The sequence below is a fragment of the Hypanus sabinus genome, chromosome 19, assembly GCF_030144855.1.
Source record: "Hypanus sabinus isolate sHypSab1 chromosome 19, sHypSab1.hap1, whole genome shotgun sequence".
NCBI classification, from domain to species: domain Eukaryota; kingdom Metazoa; phylum Chordata; class Chondrichthyes; order Myliobatiformes; family Dasyatidae; genus Hypanus; species Hypanus sabinus.
The window spans coordinates 1,891,927-1,912,810 of record NC_082724.1 but is presented as its reverse complement, the minus strand read 5'-3'; the positions used below and the strand labels follow the sequence as shown (position 1 = coordinate 1,912,810).

Genomic DNA, 20,884 nt, shown 5'->3' with positions numbered 1-20,884 from the left:
CCACCCTTTGCCTTCTGTGGGCAAGCCAGTTCTGGATCCACAAAGCAATGTCCCCTTGGATCCCATGCCTCCTTACTTTCTCAATAAGCCTTACATGGGGTACTTTATCAAATGCCTTGCTGAAATCCATATACACTACATCTACTGCTCTTCCTTCATCAATGTGTTTAGTCACAATCTCAAAAAATTCAAATAGGCTCATAAGGCACGACCTGCCCTTGACAAAGCCATGCTGACTATTCCCAATCATATTATACCTCTCCAAATGTTCATAAATCCTGCCTCTCAGGATCTTTTCCATCAACTTACCAAATATTGAATTAAGACTTACTGGTCTATAATTTCCTGGGCTATCTCTACCCCCTTTCTTGAATAAAGGAACAACATCTGCAACCCTTTCATCGTCTGGAACATCTCCCGTCCCCAGTGATGATGCAAAGATCATCACCAGAGGCTCAGCAGTTTCCACCTTCACCTCCCACAGTAGCCTGGGGTACATCTCATTTGGTCCTGGAGATTTATCCAACTTGATGCTTTCCAAAAGCTCCAGCACATCCTCTTTCTTAATATCTACATGCTCAAGCTTTTCGATCTGCTGTAAGTCATCCCTACAATTGCCAAGATCCTTTTCCGTAGTGAAATTCGAAGCAAAGTATTCATTAAGTATCTCTGCTATTTCCTCCGGTTCCATACACACTTGATTGGTCCTATTCTCTCATGCCTTATCCTCTTGCTCTTCACATACTTGTAGAATGCCTTGGGGTTTTCCTTAATCCTGCTCACCAGGGCCTTCTCATGGCCCCTTCTGGCTCTCCTAATTTCCTTCTTAAGGTCCATCCTGCTAGCCTTATAATTTTTTAGATCTCTATCACTACCTAGTTTTTTGAAGCTTTTGTAAGCTTTTCTTTTCTTCTTGACTAGATCTACAACGGCCTTTGTACACCATGGTTCCTGTACCCTACCATGCGTTCCCTGTATCATTGGAATGTACCTAGGAAGAACACCACGCAAATACCCCCTGAACATTTTCCACATTTCTGCCGTACATTTCCCTGAAAACATCTGTTTATAATTTATGATTCCAGTTTCCTGCCTGATAGCTTCATATTTCCCCTCCCTCCAATTAAATGCTTTCCTAACTTGTCTGTTCCTACCCCTCACCAACGCTATAGTAAAGGAGATAGAATTGTGGTCACTATCTCCAAAATGCTCTCCCACTGAGAGACCTGACACCTGACCAGGTTCATTTCCCAATACCAGGTCAATTACAGCCTCTCCTCTTGCAGGCTTATCTACATATTGAGTCAGGAAACGTTCCTGAACACACCTAACAAACTCCACCCCATCTAATCCCATTGCTCTAGGGAGATGCCAATCAATATTGGGGAAATTAAATCTCCCATCACGACAACTCTTATTATTACACCTTTCCAGAATCTGTCTCCCCATGTGCTCCTCGATGTCCCTGTTACTATTGGGTGGTCTATAAAAAACACCCAGTAGAGTTATTGACCCCTTCCTGTTCCTAACCTCCACCCACATAGACGCCGTTGACAACCCCTCCTTTTCTGCAGCCGTGACACTGTCACTGATCAACAGTGCCAAGCCCCCACCTCTTCTGCCTCCCTCCCTGTCCTTCCTGACCCTCTTCTGAAACATCTAAAGCCTGGCACAAAGTAACCAAACCTGCCCCTAGGGCCAACCAAGTCTCAAAATCCAAACTGAAGGGGAGCTTCTTCACTCAGAGGCTGGTGCAAGTGTGAAGTGCTGAATGCGGGTTCAGTTGCAGCATTTCGGAGAAATTTGCTGAAGTACATGGAGGGCGATGGTCAGCTGCAAGTAGATAGGTCGAGGCAGAATACTAATTTGGCACAGACTAGATGGGCCAAGGGACATAATTCTGTTCTTATGTCTCATGGTCTAATGATCACCCTGGCTGGGATTATCCGGGATCACCCTGGCTGGGATTATCCGGGATCACCTGGGTGGGAATATCTGGGATCCCCTTGGGTGGGATTATCTGGGATCTCTCTCGGTGGGGTTGTTGGTGATCTCTGGGTGGGAATGTTGGATTCTCTCTGGGTTTGATAATCACTAACATCTGGGTGTGACTGTCGGCGATTTCTCTGGGTGTGACTGTCGGTGATCTGTCTGGGTGTGACTGTTGGCGATCTGTCTGGGTGTGACTGTCGGCAATCTGTCTGGGTGTGACTGTCGGTGATCTCTCTGGGTGTGACTGTCGGTGATCTCTCTGGGTGTGACTGTCGGCGATCTCTCTGGGTGTGACTGTCGGCAATCTGTCTGGGTGTGACTGTCGGTGATCTCTCTGGGTGTGACTGTCGGTGATCTCTCTGGGTGTGACTGTCGGCGATCTCTCTGGGTGTGACATTGATCTATATCGGTGTGACTGTCGGCGATCTGTCTGGGTGTGACTGTCGGTGATCTCTCTGGGTGTGACTCGTCGATCTCTTTGGGTGTGACTGTCGGCGATCTCTCTCGGTGTGACTGTCGGCGATCTGTCTGGGTGTGACTGTCGGTGATCTCTCTCGGTGTGACTGTCGGTGATCTGTCTGGGTGTGACTGTCGGTGATCTCTCTGGGTGTGACTGTCGGTGATCTCTCTCGGTGTGACTGTCAGTGATCTCTCTGGGTGTGACTGTCGGTGATCTCTCTGGGTGTGACTGTCGGTGATCTCTCTCGGTGTGACTGTCGGTGATCTCTCTCGGTGTGACTGTCGGTGATCTCTCTGGGTGTGACTGTCGGTGATCTCTCTCGGTGTGACTGTCGGTGATCTCTCTCGGTGTGACTGTCGGCGATCTCTCTGGGTGTGACTGTCGGCGATCTCTCTGGGTGTGACTGTCGGCAATCTGTCTGGGTGTGACTGTCGGTGATCTCTCTCGGTGTGACTGTCGGTGATCTCTCTCGGTGTGACTGTCGGTGATCTCTCTCGGTGTGACTGTCGGCGATCTCTCTGGGTGTGACTGTCGGCGATCTCTCTGGGTGTGACTGTCGGCAATCTGTCTGGGTGTGACTGTCGGTGATCTCTCTCGGTGTGACTGTCGGTGATCTCTCTCGGTGTGACTGTCGGTGATCTCTCTGGGTGTGACTGTCAATGATCTCTCTCGGTGTGACTGTCGGTGATCTCTCTCGGTGTGACTGTCGGTGATTTCTCCGGGTGTGACTGTCGGTGATCTCTCCGTGTGTGATGGTCAGCGATCTCTCCGTGTGTGACGGTCGGTGATCTCTCTGGGTGTGACTGACATCGATCTCTCCGGGTGTGACTGTCGGCGATCTCTCCGTGTGTGACGGTCGGTGATCTCTCTCGGTGTGACTGTCGGTGATCTCTCCGTGTGTGATGGTCAGCGATCTCTCCGTGTGTGACGGTCGGTGATCTCTCTGGGTGTGACTGACATCGATCTCTCCGGGTGTGACTGTCGGCGATCTCTCCGTGTGTGACGGTCGGTGATCTCTCTCGGTGTGACTGTCGGTGATCTCTCTCGGTGTGACTGTCGGTGATCTGTCTGGGTGTGACTGTCGGTGATCTGTCTGGGTGTGACTGTCGGTGATCTGTCTGGGTGTGACTGTCGGCGATCTCTCTGGGTGTGACTGTCGGCGATCTCTCTGGGTGTGACTGTCGGCGATCTCTCTGGGTGTGACTGTCGGTGATCTCTCTGGGTGTGACTGTCGGCGATCTCTCTGGGTGTGACTGTCGGCGATTTCTCTGGGTGTGACTGTCAGTGATCTCTCTCGGTGTGACTGTCGGTGATCTCTCTCGGTGTGACTGTCGGTGATCTCTCTCGGTGTGACTGTCGGTGATCTCTCTGGGTGTGACATTGATCTCTCTTGGTGTGACTGACATTGATCTCTCTGGGTGTGACTGTCGGCGATTTCTCTGGGTGTGACTGTCAGTGATCTCTCTCGGTGTGACTGTCGGTGATCTCTCTCGGTGTGACTGTCGGTGATCTCTCTGGGTGAGACATTGATCTCTCTTGGTGTGACTGACATTGATCTCTCTGGGTGTGACTGTCGGCGATTTCTCTGGGTGTGACGGTGGGTGATCTCTCTGTGTGTGACTGTCGGTGATCTCTCTCGGTGTGACGGTCGGCGATCTCTCTCAGTGTGACTGTCATCGATCTCTCTGGGTGTGACTGTCGGTGATCTCTCTGGGTGTGACGGTCGGCGATCTCTCTGGGTGTGACGGTGGGTGATCTCTCTGTGTGTGACTGTCGGCGATCTCTCTGGGTGTGTCGGTCGGCGATCTCTCTGGGTGTGACTGTCGGCGATTTCTTTGGGTGTGACTGTCAGCGATCTCTCTGGGTGTGACGGTCGGCGATCTCTCTGGGTGTGACTGTCGGCGATTTCTCTGGGTGTGACTGTCGGCGATTTCTCTGGGTGTGACGGTGGGTGATCTCTCTGTGTGTGACTGTCGGCGATCTCTCTGGGTGTGACTGTCGGTGATCTCTCTGGGTGTGTCGGTCAGCGATCTCTCTGGGTGTGACTGTCGGCGATTTCTTTGGGTGTGACTGTCAGTGATCTCTCTCGGTGTGACTGTCGGTGATCTCTCTGGGTGTGACTGTCGGCGATCTCTCTGGGTGTGACTGTCGGTGATCTCTCTGGGTGTGACTGTCGGTGATCTCTCTGGGTGTGACTGTCGGTGATCTCTCTGGGTGTGACTGTCGGTGATCTCTCTGGGTGTGACTGTCGGTGATTTCTCTGGGTGTGACTGTCAGTGATCTCTCTGGGTGTGACCGTCAGTGATCTCTCTGGGTGTGACTGTCGGTGATTTCTCCGGGTGTGACTGTCGGTGATCTCTCCGTGTGTGATGGTCAGCGATCTCTCCGTGTGTGACGGTCGGTGATCTCTCTGGGTGTGACTGACATCGATCTCTCCGGGTGTGACTGTCGGCGATCTCTCCGTGTGTGACGGTCGGTGATCTCTCTGGGTGTGACTGTTGGCGATCTCTCTGGGTGTGACTGACATTGATCACTCTGGGTGTGACTGTCGGCGATCTCTCTCGGTGTGACTGTCGGCGATCTCTCTCGGTGTGACTGTCGGCGATCTCTCTCGGTGTGACTGTCGGCGATCTCTCTCGGTGTGACTAACGTTGATCTCTCTCGGTGTGACTGTCGGCGATCTCTCTCGGTGTGACTAACGTTGATCTCTCTCGGTGTGACTGTCGGCGATCTGTCTGGGTGTGACTGTCGGTGATCTCTCTGGGTGTGACTGTCGGCGATCTCTCTCGGTGTGACTAACGTTGATCTCTCTCGGTGTGACTGTCGGTGATCTGTCTGGGTGTGACTGTCGGTGATCTCTCTGGGTGTGACTGTCGGCGATCTCTCTCGGTGTGACTAACGTTGATCTCTCTCGGTGTGACTGTCGGTGATCTGTCTGGGTGTGACTGTCGGTGATCTCTCTGGGTGTGACTGTCGGCGATCTGTCTGGGTGTGACTGTCGGTGATCTCTCTGGGTGTGACTGTCGGCGATCTCTCTCGGTGTGACTGTCGGCGATCTCTCTCGGTGTGACTAACGTTGATCTCTCTCGGTGTGACGGTCGGTGATCTCTCTGGGTGTGACTGTCGGCAATCTCTCTGGGTGTGACGGTCGGCGATCTCTCCGGGTGTGACATCGATCTCTCTGGGTGTGACTGTCGGCGATCTCTCTGGGTGTGACTGTCGGTGATCTCTCTGGGTGTGACTGTCGGTGATCTCTCCGGGTGTGACTGTCGGTGATCTCTCTGGGTGTGACTGTCGGCGATCTCTCTGGGTGTGACTGTCGGCGATCTCTCTGGGTGTGACTGTCGGTGATCTCTCTGGGTGTGACTGTCGGTGATCTCTCCGGGTGTGACTGTCGGTGATCTCTCCGGGTGTGACTGTCGGTGATCTCTCCGGGTGTGACTGTCATCGATCTCTCTGGGTGTGACTGTCGGCGTTCTCTCTGGGTGTGACTGTCGGCAATCTCTCTGGGTGTGACGGTCGGCGATCTCTCCGGGTGTGACATTGATCTCTCTGGGTGTGACTGTCAGCAATCTCTCTCGATGTGACTGACGTTGAGCTCTCTCAGTGTGACTGTCAATGATCTCTCTGTCCATCAGCTTGTGACTGCGATCCAGACGGCTCCATGAATGGAGGGTTGTGTGACAGCAGGGAGGACACGAGCCTGAGATTGATTCCGGGACAGTGTCGGTGCAAGGAGCACGTGGAGGGCTCCCGTTGCGACAGGTGCAAGGCCGGATACTTTGGACTCAGTGTGGATAACCCGCAGGGATGTCAGTGTGAGTGTCTGCGGAACGTCCGGAGCACCCTTAAACACTGAACTCTTACACCCTGTTCCCCACCCCCGCCAGTGTTGCAGAGAGAAATACCCTCCCTCAGTCCTGTCCCTCACAGAGTGACCCTCCCTCAGTCCTGCCCCTCACAGAGTGACCCTCCCTCAGTCCTGTCCCTCACAGTGACCCTCCCTCAGTCCTGTCCCTCACAGTGACCCTCCCTCAGTCCTGCCCCTCACAGTGTGACCCTCCCTCAGTCCTGTCCCTCACAGTGACCCTCCCTCAGTCCTGCCCCTCACAGTGTGACCCTCCCTCAGTCCTGTCCCTCACAGAGTGACCCTCCCTCAGTCCTGCCCCTCACAGTGTGACCCTCCCTCAGTCCTGTCCCTCACAGAGTGACCCTCCCTCAGTCCTGCCCCTCACAGTGTGACCCTCCCTCAGTCCTGCCCCTCACAGTGTGACCCTCCCTCAGTCCTGTCCCTCACAGTGACCCTCAGTCCTGCCCCTCACAGTGTGACCCTCTCTCAGTCCTGTCCCTCACAGAGTGACCCTCCCTCCGTCCTGCCCCTCACAGTGTGACCCTCCCTCAGTCCTGTCCCTCACAGAGTGACCCTCCCTCAGTCCTGCCCCTCACAGTGTGACCCTCCCTCAGTCCTGCCCCTCACAGTGTGACCTTCTCCACAGTGAGACCCTCCCTCAGTCCTGCCCCTCACAGAGTGACCCTCTCCACAGTGTGACCCTCCCTCAGTCCTGTCCCTCACAGAGTGACCCTCTCCACAGAGTGACCCTCCCTCAGTCCTGCCCCTCACAGAGTGACCCTCTCCACAGTGTGACCCTCCCTCAGTCCTGTCCCTCACAGAGTGACCCTCTCCACAGAGTGACCCTCCCTCAGTCCTGCCCCTCACAGTGTGACCCTCTCCACAGTGAGACCCTCCCTCAGTCCTGTCCCTCACAGAGTGACCCTCTCCACAGTGTGATCCTCCCTCAGTCCTGCCCCTCACAGTGTGACCCTCCCTCAGTCCTGTCCCTCACAGAGTGACCCTCCCTCAGTCCTGTCCCTCACAGAGTGACCCTCCCTCAGTCCTGCCCCTCACAGTGTGACCCTCTCCACAGTGAGACCCTCCCTCAGTCCTGTCCCTCACAGAGTGACCCTCTCCACAGTGTGATCCTCCCTCAGTCCTGCCCCTCACAGTGTGACCCTCCCTCAGTCCTGTCCCTCACAGAGTGACCCTCCCTCAGTCCTGCCCCTCACAGTGTGACCCTCCCTCAGTCCTGTCCCTCACAGAGTGACCCTCCCTGTCCTGCCCCTCACAGTGTGACCCTCCCTCAGTCCTGCCCCTCACAGTGTGACCTTCTCCACAGTGAGCCTCCCTCAGTCCTGCCCCTCACAGTGTGACCCTCTCCACAGTGAGACCCTCCCTCAGTCCTGCCCCTCACAGAGTGACCCTCTCCACAGTGTGACCCTCCCTCAGTCCTGTCCCTCACAGAGTGACCCTCTCCACAGAGTGACCCTCCCTCAGTCCTGCCCCTCACAGTGTGACCCTCTCCACAGTGAGACCCTCCCTCAGTCCTGTCCCTCACAGAGTGACCCTCTCCACAGTGTGATCCTCCCTCAGTCCTGCCCCTCACAGTGTGACCCTCCCTCAGTCCTGCCCCTCACAGTGTGACCCTCTCCACAGTGAGACCCTCCCTCAGTCCTGTCCCTCACAGAGTGACCCTCTCCACAGTGTGACCCTCCCTCAGTCCTGCCCCTCACAGTGTGACCCTCCCTCAGTCCTGCCCCTCACAGTGTGACCCTCCCTCAGTCCTGTCCCTCACAGAGTGACCCTCTCCACAGTGTGACCCTCCCTCAGTCCTGCCCCTCACTGTGTGACCCTCTCCACAGTGAGACCCTCCCTCAGTCCTGCCTCTCACAGTGTGACCCTCTCCACAGTGTGACCCTCCCTCAGTCCTGCCCCTCACAGTGTGACCCTCTCCACAGTGTGACCCTCCCTATGTCCTGCCCCTCACAGTGTGACCTTCCCTCAGTCCTGCCCCTCACAGTGTGACCCTCCCTTAGTACCACCCTTTTTTTTAACAAAACTAATTTATTTACATAACAAATATACAAAGTTCAAGCATTCGGTATTAACCGGACTGTGAATAAATTCAAATTGAAGTATGATTCTTACTGTGTATAAAACAGTCACTGCTCCCGGAAATCCCCACCGTGCCCATGGAGACCACATGCTCCCTCCCCAAGGACAGACGGGCACAGACGTACCCTCAGAAAAGGCGCAGGTGGCCCTGGCAGTGCCCTCCACCTTCCACTGCCTAGACCCGTGATTAGTCACCTTGGCCAGGCCCAGGACCAATCCTTGTCACACCCCGCACCCTTCCGTACTGGGTGCCCCCGTACAAGGAGGGTGCGTGGCTGAAGTCCAGCCAGAACCCGGGAAGCAGCCCCTTCTGATACTCAAACCAGGGGGGCAACCTCTCACACTCCATATCAGCGTGGTACACTGACTCCTCCTGGACACAGAATGGACAGGGGGACGGGGTGTCTGTGAACCTGCTCAGGAACCCGTTATACGGGACAGTCCTATGCAACAACTTCCAGCCCAGATCCCCGGTGTACAGGGGAAGGACCCCTGCGAAGAGACCTCCTCTGGGGGCCTCCTCCACTCTCCGATGTTGAAACAGACTGCCAAGGCGAGTCTGGTCGGTCGACAGAGGCAAGGGAGTGAACGGTGTGCAGGAGCAGCTCGTACAAGGAACACTTCAGAGCCTCACAGAAAGGCACCGTGGGCATCTCCGCAAGACAGCTCACGTTGTGGGGTCCCTCTCCCGAGGCATCTCCACACTCAAGTTGTGGGGTCCCTCTCCCGAGGCATCTCCGCACTCACGTTGTGGGGTCCCTCTCCCGAGGCATCTCCACACTCACATTGTGGGGTCCCTCTCCCAAGACATCTCCACACTCACGTTGTGGGGTCTCTCTCCCGAGGCATCTCCACACTCACGATGTGGGGTCCCTCTCCCGAGTCGGACCCCGAGGCATCTCCACACTTACGTTGTGGCGTCCCTCTCCCGAGGCATCTCCACACTCACATTGTGGGGTCTCTCTCCCGAGGCATCTCCACACTCACGTTGTGGGGTCTCTCTCCTGAGGCATCTCCACACTCACGTTGTGGGGTCTCTCTCCCGAGGCATCTCCACACTCACGTTGTGGGGTCCCTCTCCCGAGGCATCTCCACACTCACGATGTGGGCTCTCTCTCCCGAGGCATCTCCACACTCACGATGTGGGGTCCCTCTCTCGAGGCATCTCCACACTCACGTTGTGGGGTCCCTCTCCCGAGTCGGACCCCGAGGCATCTCCACACTCACGTTGTGGGGTCTCCCTCCCGAGGCATCTCCACACTCACGTTGTGGGGTCTCTCTCCCGAGGCATCTCCACACTCACGTTGTGGGGTCTCTCTCCCGAGGCATCTCCACACTCACATTGTGGGGTCCCTCTCCCGAGGCATCTCCACTCTCACGTTGTGGGGTCCCTCTCCCGAGGCGTCTCCACACTCACGTTGTGGGGACCCTCTCCCGAGGCGTCTCCACACTCACGTTGTGGGGTCCCTCTCCCGAGGCGTCTCCACACTCACGTTGTGGGGACCCTCTCCCGAGGCGTCTCCACACTCACGTTGTGGGGTCCCTCTCCCGAGGCATCTCCACACTCACGTTGTGGGGTCCCTCTCCCGAGGCGTCTCCACACTAACGTTGTGGGGTCCCTCTCCCGAGGCATCTCCACACTCACGTTGTGGGGTCTCTGTCCCGAGTCGGACCCCGAGGCATCTCCACACTCACGTTGTGGGGTCCCTCTCCCGAGGCATCTCCACACTCACGTTGTGGGGTCCCTCTCCCGAGGCATCTCCACACTCACGTTGTGGGGTCCCTCTCCCGAGGCATCTCCACACTCACGTTGTGGGGTCCCTCTCCCGAGGCATCTCCACACTCACGTTGTGGGGTCCCTCACCCGAGGCATCTCCACACTCACGTTGTGGGGTCCCTCTCCCGAGGCATCTCCACACTCACGTTGTGGGGTCCCTCTCCCGAGGCATCTCCACACTCACGTTGTAGGGTCCCTCTCCCGAGGCATCTCCACACTCACGTTGTGGGGTCCCTCTCCCGAGGCATCTCCACACTCACGTTGTGGGGTCCCTCTCCCGAGGCATCTCCACACTCACGTTGTGGGGTCCCTCTCCCGAGGCATCTCCACACTCACGTTGTGGGGTCCCTCTCCCGAGGCATCTCCACACTCATGTTGTAGGGTCCCTCTCCCGAGGCATCTCCATACTCACGTTGTGGGGTCCCTCTCCCGAGTCGGACCCCGAGGCATCTCCACACTCACGTTGTGGGGACCCTCACCCGAGGCATCTCCACACTCACGTTGTGGGGTCCCTCTCCCGAGGCATCTCCACACTCACGTTGTGGGGTCCCTCTCCCGAGGCATCTCCACACTCACGTTGTGGGGTCTCTCTCCCGAGGCATCTCCACACTCATGTTGTGGGGTCTCTCACCCCAGGCATCTCCACACTCACGTTGTGGGGTCTCTCTCCCGAGGCATCTCCACACTCATGTTGTGGGGTCTCTCACCCGAGGCATCTCCACACTCACGTTGTGGGGTCTCTCTCCCGAGGCATCTCCACACTCACGTTGTGGGGTCCCTCTCCCGAGTCGGACCCCGAGGCATCTCCACACTCACGTTGTGGGGACCCTCTCCCGAGGCGTCTCCACACTCACGTTGTGGGGACCCTCTCCCGAGGCGTCTCCACACTCACGTTGTGGGGTCCCTCTCCCGAGGCGTCTCCACACTCACGTTGTGGGGACCCTCTCCCGAGGCATCTCCACACTCACGTTGTGGGGTCCCTCTCCCGAGGCATCTCCACACTCACGTTGTGGGGTCCCTCTCCCGAGGCGTCTCCACACTAATGTTGTGGGGTCCCTCTCCCGAGGCATCTCCACACTCACGTTGTGGGGTCTCTGTCCCGAGTCGGACCCCGAGGCATCTCCACACTCACGTTGTGGGGTCCCTCTCCCGAGGCATCTCCACACTCACGTTGTGGGGTCCCTCTCCCGAGGCATCTCCACACTCACGTTGTGGGGTCCCTCTCCCGAGGCATCTCCACACTCACGTTGTGGGGTCCCTCTCCCGAGGCATCTCCACACTCACGTTGTGGGGTCCCTCACCCGAGGCATCTCCACACACGTTGTGGGGTCCCTCTCCCGAGGCATCTCCACACTCACGTTGTGGGGTCCCTCTCCCGAGGCATCTCCACACTCACGTTGTAGGGTCCCTCTCCCGAGGCATCTCCACACTCACGTTGTGGGGTCCCTCTCCCGAGGCATCTCCACACTCACGTTGTGGGGTCCCTCTCCCGAGGCATCTCCACACTCACGTTGTGGGGTCCCTCTCCCGAGGCATCTCCACACTCACGTTGTGGGGTCCCTCTCCCGAGGCATCTCCACACTCATGTTGTAGGGTCCCTCTCCCGAGGCATCTCCATACTCACGTTGTGGGGTCCCTCTCCCGAGTCGGACCCCGAGGCATCTCCACACTCACGTTGTGGGGACCCTCACCCGAGGCATCTCCACACTCACGTTGTGGGGTCCCTCTCCCGAGGCATCTCCACACTCACGTTGTGGGGTCCCTCTCCCGAGGCATCTCCACACTCACGTTGTGGGGTCTCTCTCCCGAGGCATCTCCACACTCATGTTGTGGGGTCTCTCACCCCAGGCATCTCCACACTCACGTTGTGGGGTCTCTCTCCCGAGGCATCTCCACACTCATGTTGTGGGGTCTCTCACCCGAGGCATCTCCACACTCACGTTGTGGGGTCTCTCTCCCGAGGCATCTCCACACTCACGTTGTGGGGTCCCTCTCCCGAGTCGGACCCCGAGGCATCTCCACACTCACGTTGTGGGGACCCTCTCCCGAGGCATCTCCACACTCACGTTGTGGGGTCTCTCTCCCGAGGCATCTCCACACTCACGTTGTGGGGTCCCTCTCCCGAGGCATCTCCACACTCATGTTGTGGGGTCCCTCTCCCGAGGCATCTCCACACTCACGTTGTGGGGTCTCTCTCCCGAGGCATCTCCACACTCACGTTGTGGGGACCCTCTCCCGAGGCATCTCCACACTCACGTTGTGGGGTCTCTCTCCCGAGGTATCTCCACACTCACGTTGTGGGGTCTCTCTCCCGAGGCATCTCCACACTCACGTTGTGGGGTCCCTCTCCCGAGGCATCTCCACACTCACGTTGTGGGGTCCCTCTCCCGAGTCATCTCCACACTCACGTTGTGGGGTCCCTCTCCCGAGACATCTCCACACTCACGTTGTGGGGTCCCTCTCCCGAGACATCTCCACACTCACGTTGTGGGGTCCCTCTCCCGATTCATCTCCACACTCACGTTGTGGGGTCCCTCTCCCAAGGCATCTCCACACTCATGTTGTGGGGTCCCTCTCCCGAGTCGGACCCTGAGGCATCTCCACACTCACATTGTGGGGTCCCTCTCCTGAGGCATCTCCACACTCACGTTGTGGGGTCCCTCTCCCAAGGCATCTCCACACTCACGTTGTGGGGTCCCTCTCCCGAGACATCTCCACACTCACGTTGTGGGGTCCCTCTCCCAAGGCATCTCCACACTCATGTTGTGGGGTCCCTCTCCCGAGTCGGACCCTGAGGCATCTCCACACTCACATTGTGGGGTCCCTCTCCTGAGGCATCTCCACACTCACAAAGGCCTGACCAGCGTCCCAGCCTGTACGAGATAGCATGGAGTCCTGACCAGTGATCACATGAAGGAGGCCTGGCCTGTGTCCCAGCCAGGCAGATATTTGTCTCCAAATCCCACCTGTTCACCGGCCCGGCCTCCCCCGTTGCGCTCAGGTAGACCCCCAAGTCGAGGAGGTACGTGGTGCTCCCTACAAAGGGACTCAACCCCTCCTGTAGGGATCCACCTGCCACTGACCCACCAAGATGCCCGCACTCTGCTCCAGCTGAGGAGACTCGCTGGCAGTCTCGCACCTTCTGGGTCGGTGACCGTGAGGAGGGTGTGGTGGGCACGAGCTGACAGGACAGCCTCCATGTCTGGTTCACGCAGAACCAAACCCGTTAACCTCTTAAGGAGTAGGGGCAGGAGTGGGTTCACGCAGAGAGAGTACAACTGCCCCGACATGGGGCACCCCTGATGCAGGACACTGTCAGAGACCCGCTCACCTTCACTAGGCACTCCGCAGCAGGGTACAGCAGTCAAACTTGGGGTGGCCCAGCCCGAACGCTTGCAGTGTCCCTGAAAGATACCTGTGCTCCATCCCATCGAACGCCTTCTCTTGGTCAAGGGAGAGAAAGGCAACTGACAGACCGTCCTGGTACAGGTCGATCAGATCCCAGACGAGGTGGATATTGTCCTGGATCGACCACCCCAGACCGGTCAGAGTTGACCACTTGAGCCAGCGCAGTGCCCAGATGACTGGTCATTGTCCAGGCAAAGATTTTGTACTCTGTACTGAGGAGCAATACTGGGTGCCAATTCCACAGGCAACGGAGATCCCCCTTCTTTGGTGACAAGAACATGACTGTTCTGCACCAAGAGAGGGGCATCTCACCCGTCGCTATGCTCTCCCCCAGTACCCCAGTCCCTAGGATATCCAAGAAGGCCCAGAGAAGTTCAACGGTCAGCCCACCTAGCCCCCGGGACGAGGCACTGGCCAGCTCCACCAGAGACAGTGGTGCATCGAGCCGTCCTGCACCCCCAGGGCTGACCCTCGGCTAATCCTGCCACAGAGCCCTGCGTGCATCCTCACTGCATGGGTCGGACATGAAGAGAGCCTCGTAAAAGAAATGGATGTCAGTAATTCTCGCTGAATCTGTGACAGAGGAGCCATCCTCTGCCAGTAACTCCACAAGCTGCCTACGCACACCCCTCCCCCTCTCGGGAGAGTAGGAGAGGGGTGAGGTGAGGTCCTGATCTGGCAGCATCTGGAGCCTCAACCTCAGGACCCCTCAGCGCCTCCTTCTTCCTCTGGTTCTCATCCCAGAGGAAGTCATCGGTCAGTCCTAGCCGGGACTCCAGGTCAATCAGCTCCTTCTCAAGCCGATCAATACCGGACATCTGCTGCATGGTTGACCCATGAGCGTATTCCTGGCACGACAGTCGGATGTGAGCCTTGCCCACATCCCATTGGAGCCTCAGGGAGGGGAAACTCTCCTATTGTTTCTGCCACAACTTTCAGAACAGCCAGAACGATCCCGGAAATAGTTTCCTCCAGCAGCCGGTTGTTGAAATGCCAGTACGTGGACCCCACCTGTGCGAGCAGCACGTTTAGCTCTGTCCACACCAGGTGGAGCACATGGCTGGCCACGTGGAGGCGGCCGACACCCGGGAGTGTGGGCCCTGGAGATGTAGAGTTGGTCCATCCACGAGCCTCCACCCCCTCCGCCCCTCCCTGAGAAAGCACAGAGGTCAGGCTGAAGGTTCCAGCAGACGTCGACCGAGTCGGTGGACACGATCAACACCCTGAGCTTTCTTACCGATGCTCGGCCACTCTGGGGGCCAGTGTGATCCCTCCCCTCGAGGGTGCAGTTGAAATCACCTCCCCCCCCCCCCCCCCGATAACGCACTGGTTACGATCGACGGACCCCAGCAACGCAGACTCCTCTCGGAACAGGCACGAAGGTATCGGGCCGGGCTCAGGAGCGTACACATTGACAACGTGCATCAGTGAGCCCTGAGACCCCTCATCATCTCTCTGCCCTCTGCGACGGGGGATACGCGGTGAGCTTCCTGAAGAAAACCCGCTCCATTCCAGGAGACGAATCCCCCGGCTCCTGGAATGGCGGGGGAGGGAGGTGGGGTCCACATGAGCCACCTCAGCTCCACTTCCAGCAGGGTGGCCATCTTGTTGGCCTCTTTTTTCTGTTTCCCGAACCTACAATATCTCAGGCTGACCCCTCACCAGAGCCCCCCTGGGAGAAGGAGCAGAGCTCTCCTTCGAGCTCTCTTCCGTCTTTGTCCTGTAACGCTTCTCCAGGGACTCCAGGAGACTGGGACTGACGCCGATCCTTATGGGTCACCTCAGATCCCCTCCCCTTCTTTTGGAGTGTCACGTGTAGAGACTGAACAGCCCTTCCCAATCCCAACCAGCGATCCGTGGCCAACTGGGCCTTGAAAAGTTTCCTTCAGTCGTTCCTCACGTCTCCTCCAGAGAGACGGGCTGTGACTCGGTGCTGGGGTCGAGGAAGTCTGCCATCTCAGCTTTGAAAGAGTCTCCCTCTTCCACCTCACCATGTCCCACGGTCTTGTCACTCTCCAAGCAGTCCTCATCTCCACTCGACGTGACCAGCTCACTCCTCACCGGGCCCCAATCAGAGACCTGACCACGGACTCTCCCCCGGCCCCAGGACCAGTGACAGAGGGAAGCTCCCCCAGTTCGTGATCCAGAATCCATCCCACAGCCAGGATACAAGCCTGCTGGGCCGTACCCATCTCCACATCCCCGTCACCCTCCCTGGAATCTGCGCCAGGAGAGTCCCCTCCCTCCTCAGCCCATGGGACACACTCCCTCTGATAAGCTGTGCGGGACGGCGATTCCACGTTGCTCCGATTCCCCTCGTGGACCAGACACTCCTCAGCAGGACACTTGGCCTCAATTGAGGCAACAATCTGGGGAACCAACCCCACTGGTGACCCTGTAGCCACAGCAGGAGAATAGGTCTGTTCGATGGGGCTTTGCCCTTCCTGCACTCTGAGTGCACAGTCTCGGCTGAAGGCTGCCTCCCCACACAGCCCCTCTACAGAGGCACTGCTCACCAGCCCAGAGGACGCATGTTCAGGAGATGCCACCTCAGCAGAAAAAAACCCTCCCCACCCTCAACCCCTGACTCACCCCATGGTGACTTCAGATAAAACAGGGTTTCCCCGTTCAATACCGCTGACACAACGATACCCTCACGGCCTCCAACAGTCTCTGCCGTGGCCTTTAGTCAGCATTCCTACCGACTGAAGTGGGCACAGTACACTGCACAGTGTTCTTTAAAGTCAGGGATTTGAACGGGTGGGTATCTTGGTGAGCTGGAACTCCCGACCCCGCAGTCAAATTCAAAACATCAACACCACCGCTGGGATATTACACAGTCTACACCCGGCGGAACACCAGCAACAGTCAAAAAGGAGCCGTTCAGAGACGGGACGGGACGGCAGGGAGAAAAGGAGAGGACAGGCAGGGAAGTCCGTGTTGTGTTAAAAACCTCAGCACCGTCTGTGCAGCGGCGAGCAATGAACGCTTTTCCTGGGCTGTTCCTCTGGCCGTTCCAAAGTCCCGAACCCTCTTCACCCTGGGATAGGCACTCGGAAACGTCCCTGCTCCCAAACCCTCTTCTCCCTGTCACCCTGGGATAGGCACTCCGAAACGTCCCTGTTCCCAAACCCTCTTCACCCTGTCACCCTGGGATAGGCACTCCGAAACGTCCCTGCTCCCAAACTCTCTTCACCCTGTCACCCTGGGATAGGCACTCCGAAACGTCCCTGCTCCCAAACCCTCTTCACCCTGGGATAGGCACTCCGAAACGTCCCTGCTCCCAAACCCTCTTCACCCTGTCACCCTGGGATAGGCACTCCGAAACGTCCCTGCTCCCAAACTCTCTTCACCCTGTCACCCTGGGATAGGCACTCCGAAACGTCCCTGCTCCCAAACCCTCTTCACCCTGGGATAGGCACTCCGAAACGTCCCTGCTCCCAAACCCTCTTCACCCTGTCATCCTGGGATAGGCACTCCGAAACGTCCCTGCTCCCAAACCCTCTTCACCCTGTCATCCTGGGATAGGCACTCCGAAACGTCCCTGCTCCCAAACCCTCTTCACTCTGTCACCCTGGGATAGGCACTCCGAACGGGATGGGTTTCGGCTGTTACAAACGTCCCTGCTCCCAAACCCTCTTCACCCTGTCACCCTGGGATAGGCACTCCGAAACGTCCCTGCTCCCAAACCCTCTTCACCCTGTCACCATGGGATAGGCACTCCGAAACGTCCCTGCTCCCAAACCCTCTTCACCCTGTCACCCTGGGATAGGCACTCTGAAACGTCCCTGCTCCCAAACCCTCTTCACCCTGTCACCCTGGGATAGGCACTCGGAAACGTCCCTGCTCCCAAACCCTCTTCACCCTGTCACCCTGGGATAGGCACTCCGAAACGTCCCTGCTCCCAAACCCTCTTCACCCTGGGATAGGCACTCCGAAACGTCCCTGCTCCCAAACCCTCTTCACCCTGGGATAGGCTCTCCGAAACGTCCCTGCTCCCAAACCCTCTTCACCCTGTCACCCTGGGATAGGCACTCCGAAACGTCCCTGCTCCCAAACCCTCTTCACCCTGGGATAGGCTCTCCGAAACGTCCCTGCTCCCAAACCCTCTTCACCCTGTCACCCTGGGATAGGCACTCCGAAACGTCCCTGCTCCCAAACCCTCTTCACCCTGGGATAGGCACTCCGAAACGTCCCTGCTCCCAAACCCTCTTCACCCTGTCACCCTGGGATAGGCACTCCGAAACGTCCCTGCTCCCAAACCCTCTTCACCCTGTCACCCTGGGATAGGCACTCCGAAACGTCCCTGCTCCCAAACCCTCTTCACCCTGTCACCCTGGGATAGGCACTCCGAAACGTCCCTGCTCCCAAACCCTCTTCACCCTGTTACCCTGGGATAGGCACTCCGAAACGTCCCTGCTCCCAAACCCTCTTCACCCTGTTACCCTGGGATAGGCACTCCGAAACGTCCCTGCTCCCAAACCCTCTTCACCCTGTCACCCTGGGATAGGCACTCCGAAACGTCCCTGCTCCCAAACCCTCTTCACCCTGTCACCCTGGGATAGGCACTCCGAACGGGAATAAATCCGTCACCACACCTGGCAAAGTCAGACTCAAAACTTTGGCAATCCACCAGCCACTCTGAGAGACGCAGAGTGAGAACTTCACCAAACTGACCCTTCCAGGAAAGGAAACCGTTTCAGTCCGCTTCTGAGGTAATACTCCACACACCAAAAGTCTTTTGGCACTTTCCAAAACCGTTCTTTGGTAATTTTGCAGCAAATTTTCAACTTTAGGAGAGTGTGAGCCACTCTCAGTATGTCCCTTCTTTAACATAACTATGGAAGTTTTCTTACACAACAATACACAAAGTACAAACATTAAGTATTTACAAGACAATAAATTCAAATTAAAACATGATTTCTACCATCGATAAAACAGTCAATCCCCTGGGTGGGGCCCATCGATCCCAGAAGTCTCCCACTGTTCTCATTGTGACCACATGCTGCCTCTCCAAGGACGGCCGGGCACGAAGGCATCCTTGGAAGAGGGGCAGACAGTCGGCCCTTGAAGAGCCCTCCACCTTCTGCCACCTAGCCCCTGCCATCAGAACTGTCCTTCCCTCAGTACCGTCCATCCCACAGTGTCACCCTGCCTTCGTACTACCCCTCCCTCCCTCTCCCTGCACTCCAAATGTACCAACTGCTCAGATTTTCATTGAGTTTAGAATGGAGTGCAGGCCCTTCCACTCATAATCTAACCCTTACCTCCCTCATAACCTTTCACTTTTCCCTCACCCATGTGCCAATCTCAGACCTCTACCTCTATCACCACCCCTGGCAGGGTGTTCCACACACCCTGTAAAAACTTTCCTCTGACATCCCCCTCACACTTCCCTCCAATCACATTAAACTAAAGCCCCCATGTATTAGCTGGGCAGTTCCAAGTGTTTTCTCTGCTGGAATGTGTCCCCTGGCTTTTGTTTGAGGTATAGGGCAGTTTCACCACTGTCAATGCATTTGCGAGGTGGGGTGGGGAATTACAGTGCCTATAAAAAGTATTCAGCCCCCTTGGAAGATATCATGTTTTTTTTTACAACATTGTATCGCAGTGGATTTAATTTGGCTTTTGTTTGACATTGATCAACAGAGAAAGTCTCTTTCGTTTCAAAGTGAAAATAGATCTCTACAAATTAATTGCAAATATGAAACATAAAATAATTGATTGCATAACTATTCACTTCCTTCAAGTCAGTATTTAGTAGATGCACCATTGGCAGCAATTACAGCCTTGAGTCTGTGTGGACAGGTCTCTATCAGCTTTGCACATTTGGACACTGCAATTTTTCCCATTCTTCTTTACAAAACTGCTCAAGCTCTGTCAGATTGCATCGGGATCGTGAGTGAACAGCCCTTTTCAAGTCCAACCACAAATTCCCAATTGGATTGAGGTCTGCACTCTGACTTGGCCACTCCAGGACATTAACTTTGATTTTAACTGTGTAGCTTTGGCTTTATGCTTGGGGTCATTGTCTTGTTTGGAAAACAAATCTTCTCCCAAGTCACAGTTCTCTTGCAGACTGCATCAGGTTTTCCTCCAGGATTTCCCTGTATTCATTTTACCCTCTACCTTCACAAGCCTTCCAGGGCCTGCTGCAGTGAAGCATCCCCACATCATGATGTAGCCACCACCGTGCTTCACGGTAGGGATGGTGTGATTTTGATGATATGTGGAGTTGGGCTTACATCAAACATAGCATTTAGCCTGATGGTCAGAAAGCTCAATTTTGGTTTCATCAAACCATAGAACGTACTTCCAGCTGACTTCACAGTCTCCCACATGCCATCTGGCAAACTCTAGCCGAGATTTCATGTGAGTTTTTTTTCAACAGTGGAATTCTCTTTGCCTCTCTCCCATAAAGCTGTGACTGGTGAAGCATCTGGGCAACAGTTGTTGTATGCACAGTCTCTCCCATCTCAGCCACTGAAGCTTGTAACTCCTCCAGAGTTGTCACGGGTCTCTTGGTGGCCTCCCTCACTAGTCCCCTTCTTGCACGGTCACTCAGTGTTTGAGGACGGCCTGCTCTAGGCAGATTTACAGCTGTGCCATATTCTTTCCATTTCTTGATGATTGATTTAACTGTACTCCAAGGGATATTCAGTGACTTGGAAACGTTCTTGTATCCATCTCCTGACTTGTGCTTTTCAATAACCTTTTTTTTTTGGAGTTGCTTGGAGTGTTCTTTTGTCTTCATGGTGTAGTTTTTGCCAGGTTACTGACTCGCCAGCAGTGGGACCTTTCAGACACAGGTGTATTTCTACTACAATCAATTGAAACACCTTCATTTCTAAAACCAGTTGGCTGCACCAGTGATGATTTGTTGTGTCATGTTAAAGCAGGTGGATACTTCATGCCATCAATTATTTTGTGTTTTATATTTGTAATTAATTTAGATCATTTTGTAGAGATCTGTTTTCACTTCGACACAAAAGAGTCTTTTTCTGTTGATCAGTGTCAAAAAGCCAAATTAAATCCACTGTGATTCTGTGTTGTAAAACAATAAAACATGAAAACTTCCTGGGGGGTGTGAATGCTTTTTATAGGAACTGTATTGATGGACGGTTCTCTGCTTTCCGCAGCCTGTCGGTGCCACCCTGTCGGGACGGTGAGTGGAAACCAGCCCTGTGACCCAGTCAGCGGTGACTGTTTCTGCAAGAGACTGGTGACTGGCCGGCGCTGTGACCGCTGTCTGGTGAGTCCCAGGGTGGTGTCTGGGTGGGGGCTGATGGATCAGACA

The 20,884-nt window shown here is 55.9% G+C and overlaps 1 protein-coding gene across 1 annotated transcript in view; it reads left to right on the top strand.

Moving 5' to 3' along the window:
• The window catches only part of lamb2 (laminin, beta 2 (laminin S)), a 225,365-nt gene that overhangs the window by 137,024 nt on the left and 67,457 nt on the right, over positions 1 to 20,884 (top strand). The window contains exons 10-11 of the mRNA XM_059943867.1: positions 6,091 to 6,270; positions 20,727 to 20,839. Of these exons, the coding sequence (XP_059799850.1) occupies positions 6,091 to 6,270; positions 20,727 to 20,839 (293 nt within the window). The remainder of the gene's footprint in view (positions 1 to 6,090; positions 6,271 to 20,726; positions 20,840 to 20,884) is intronic.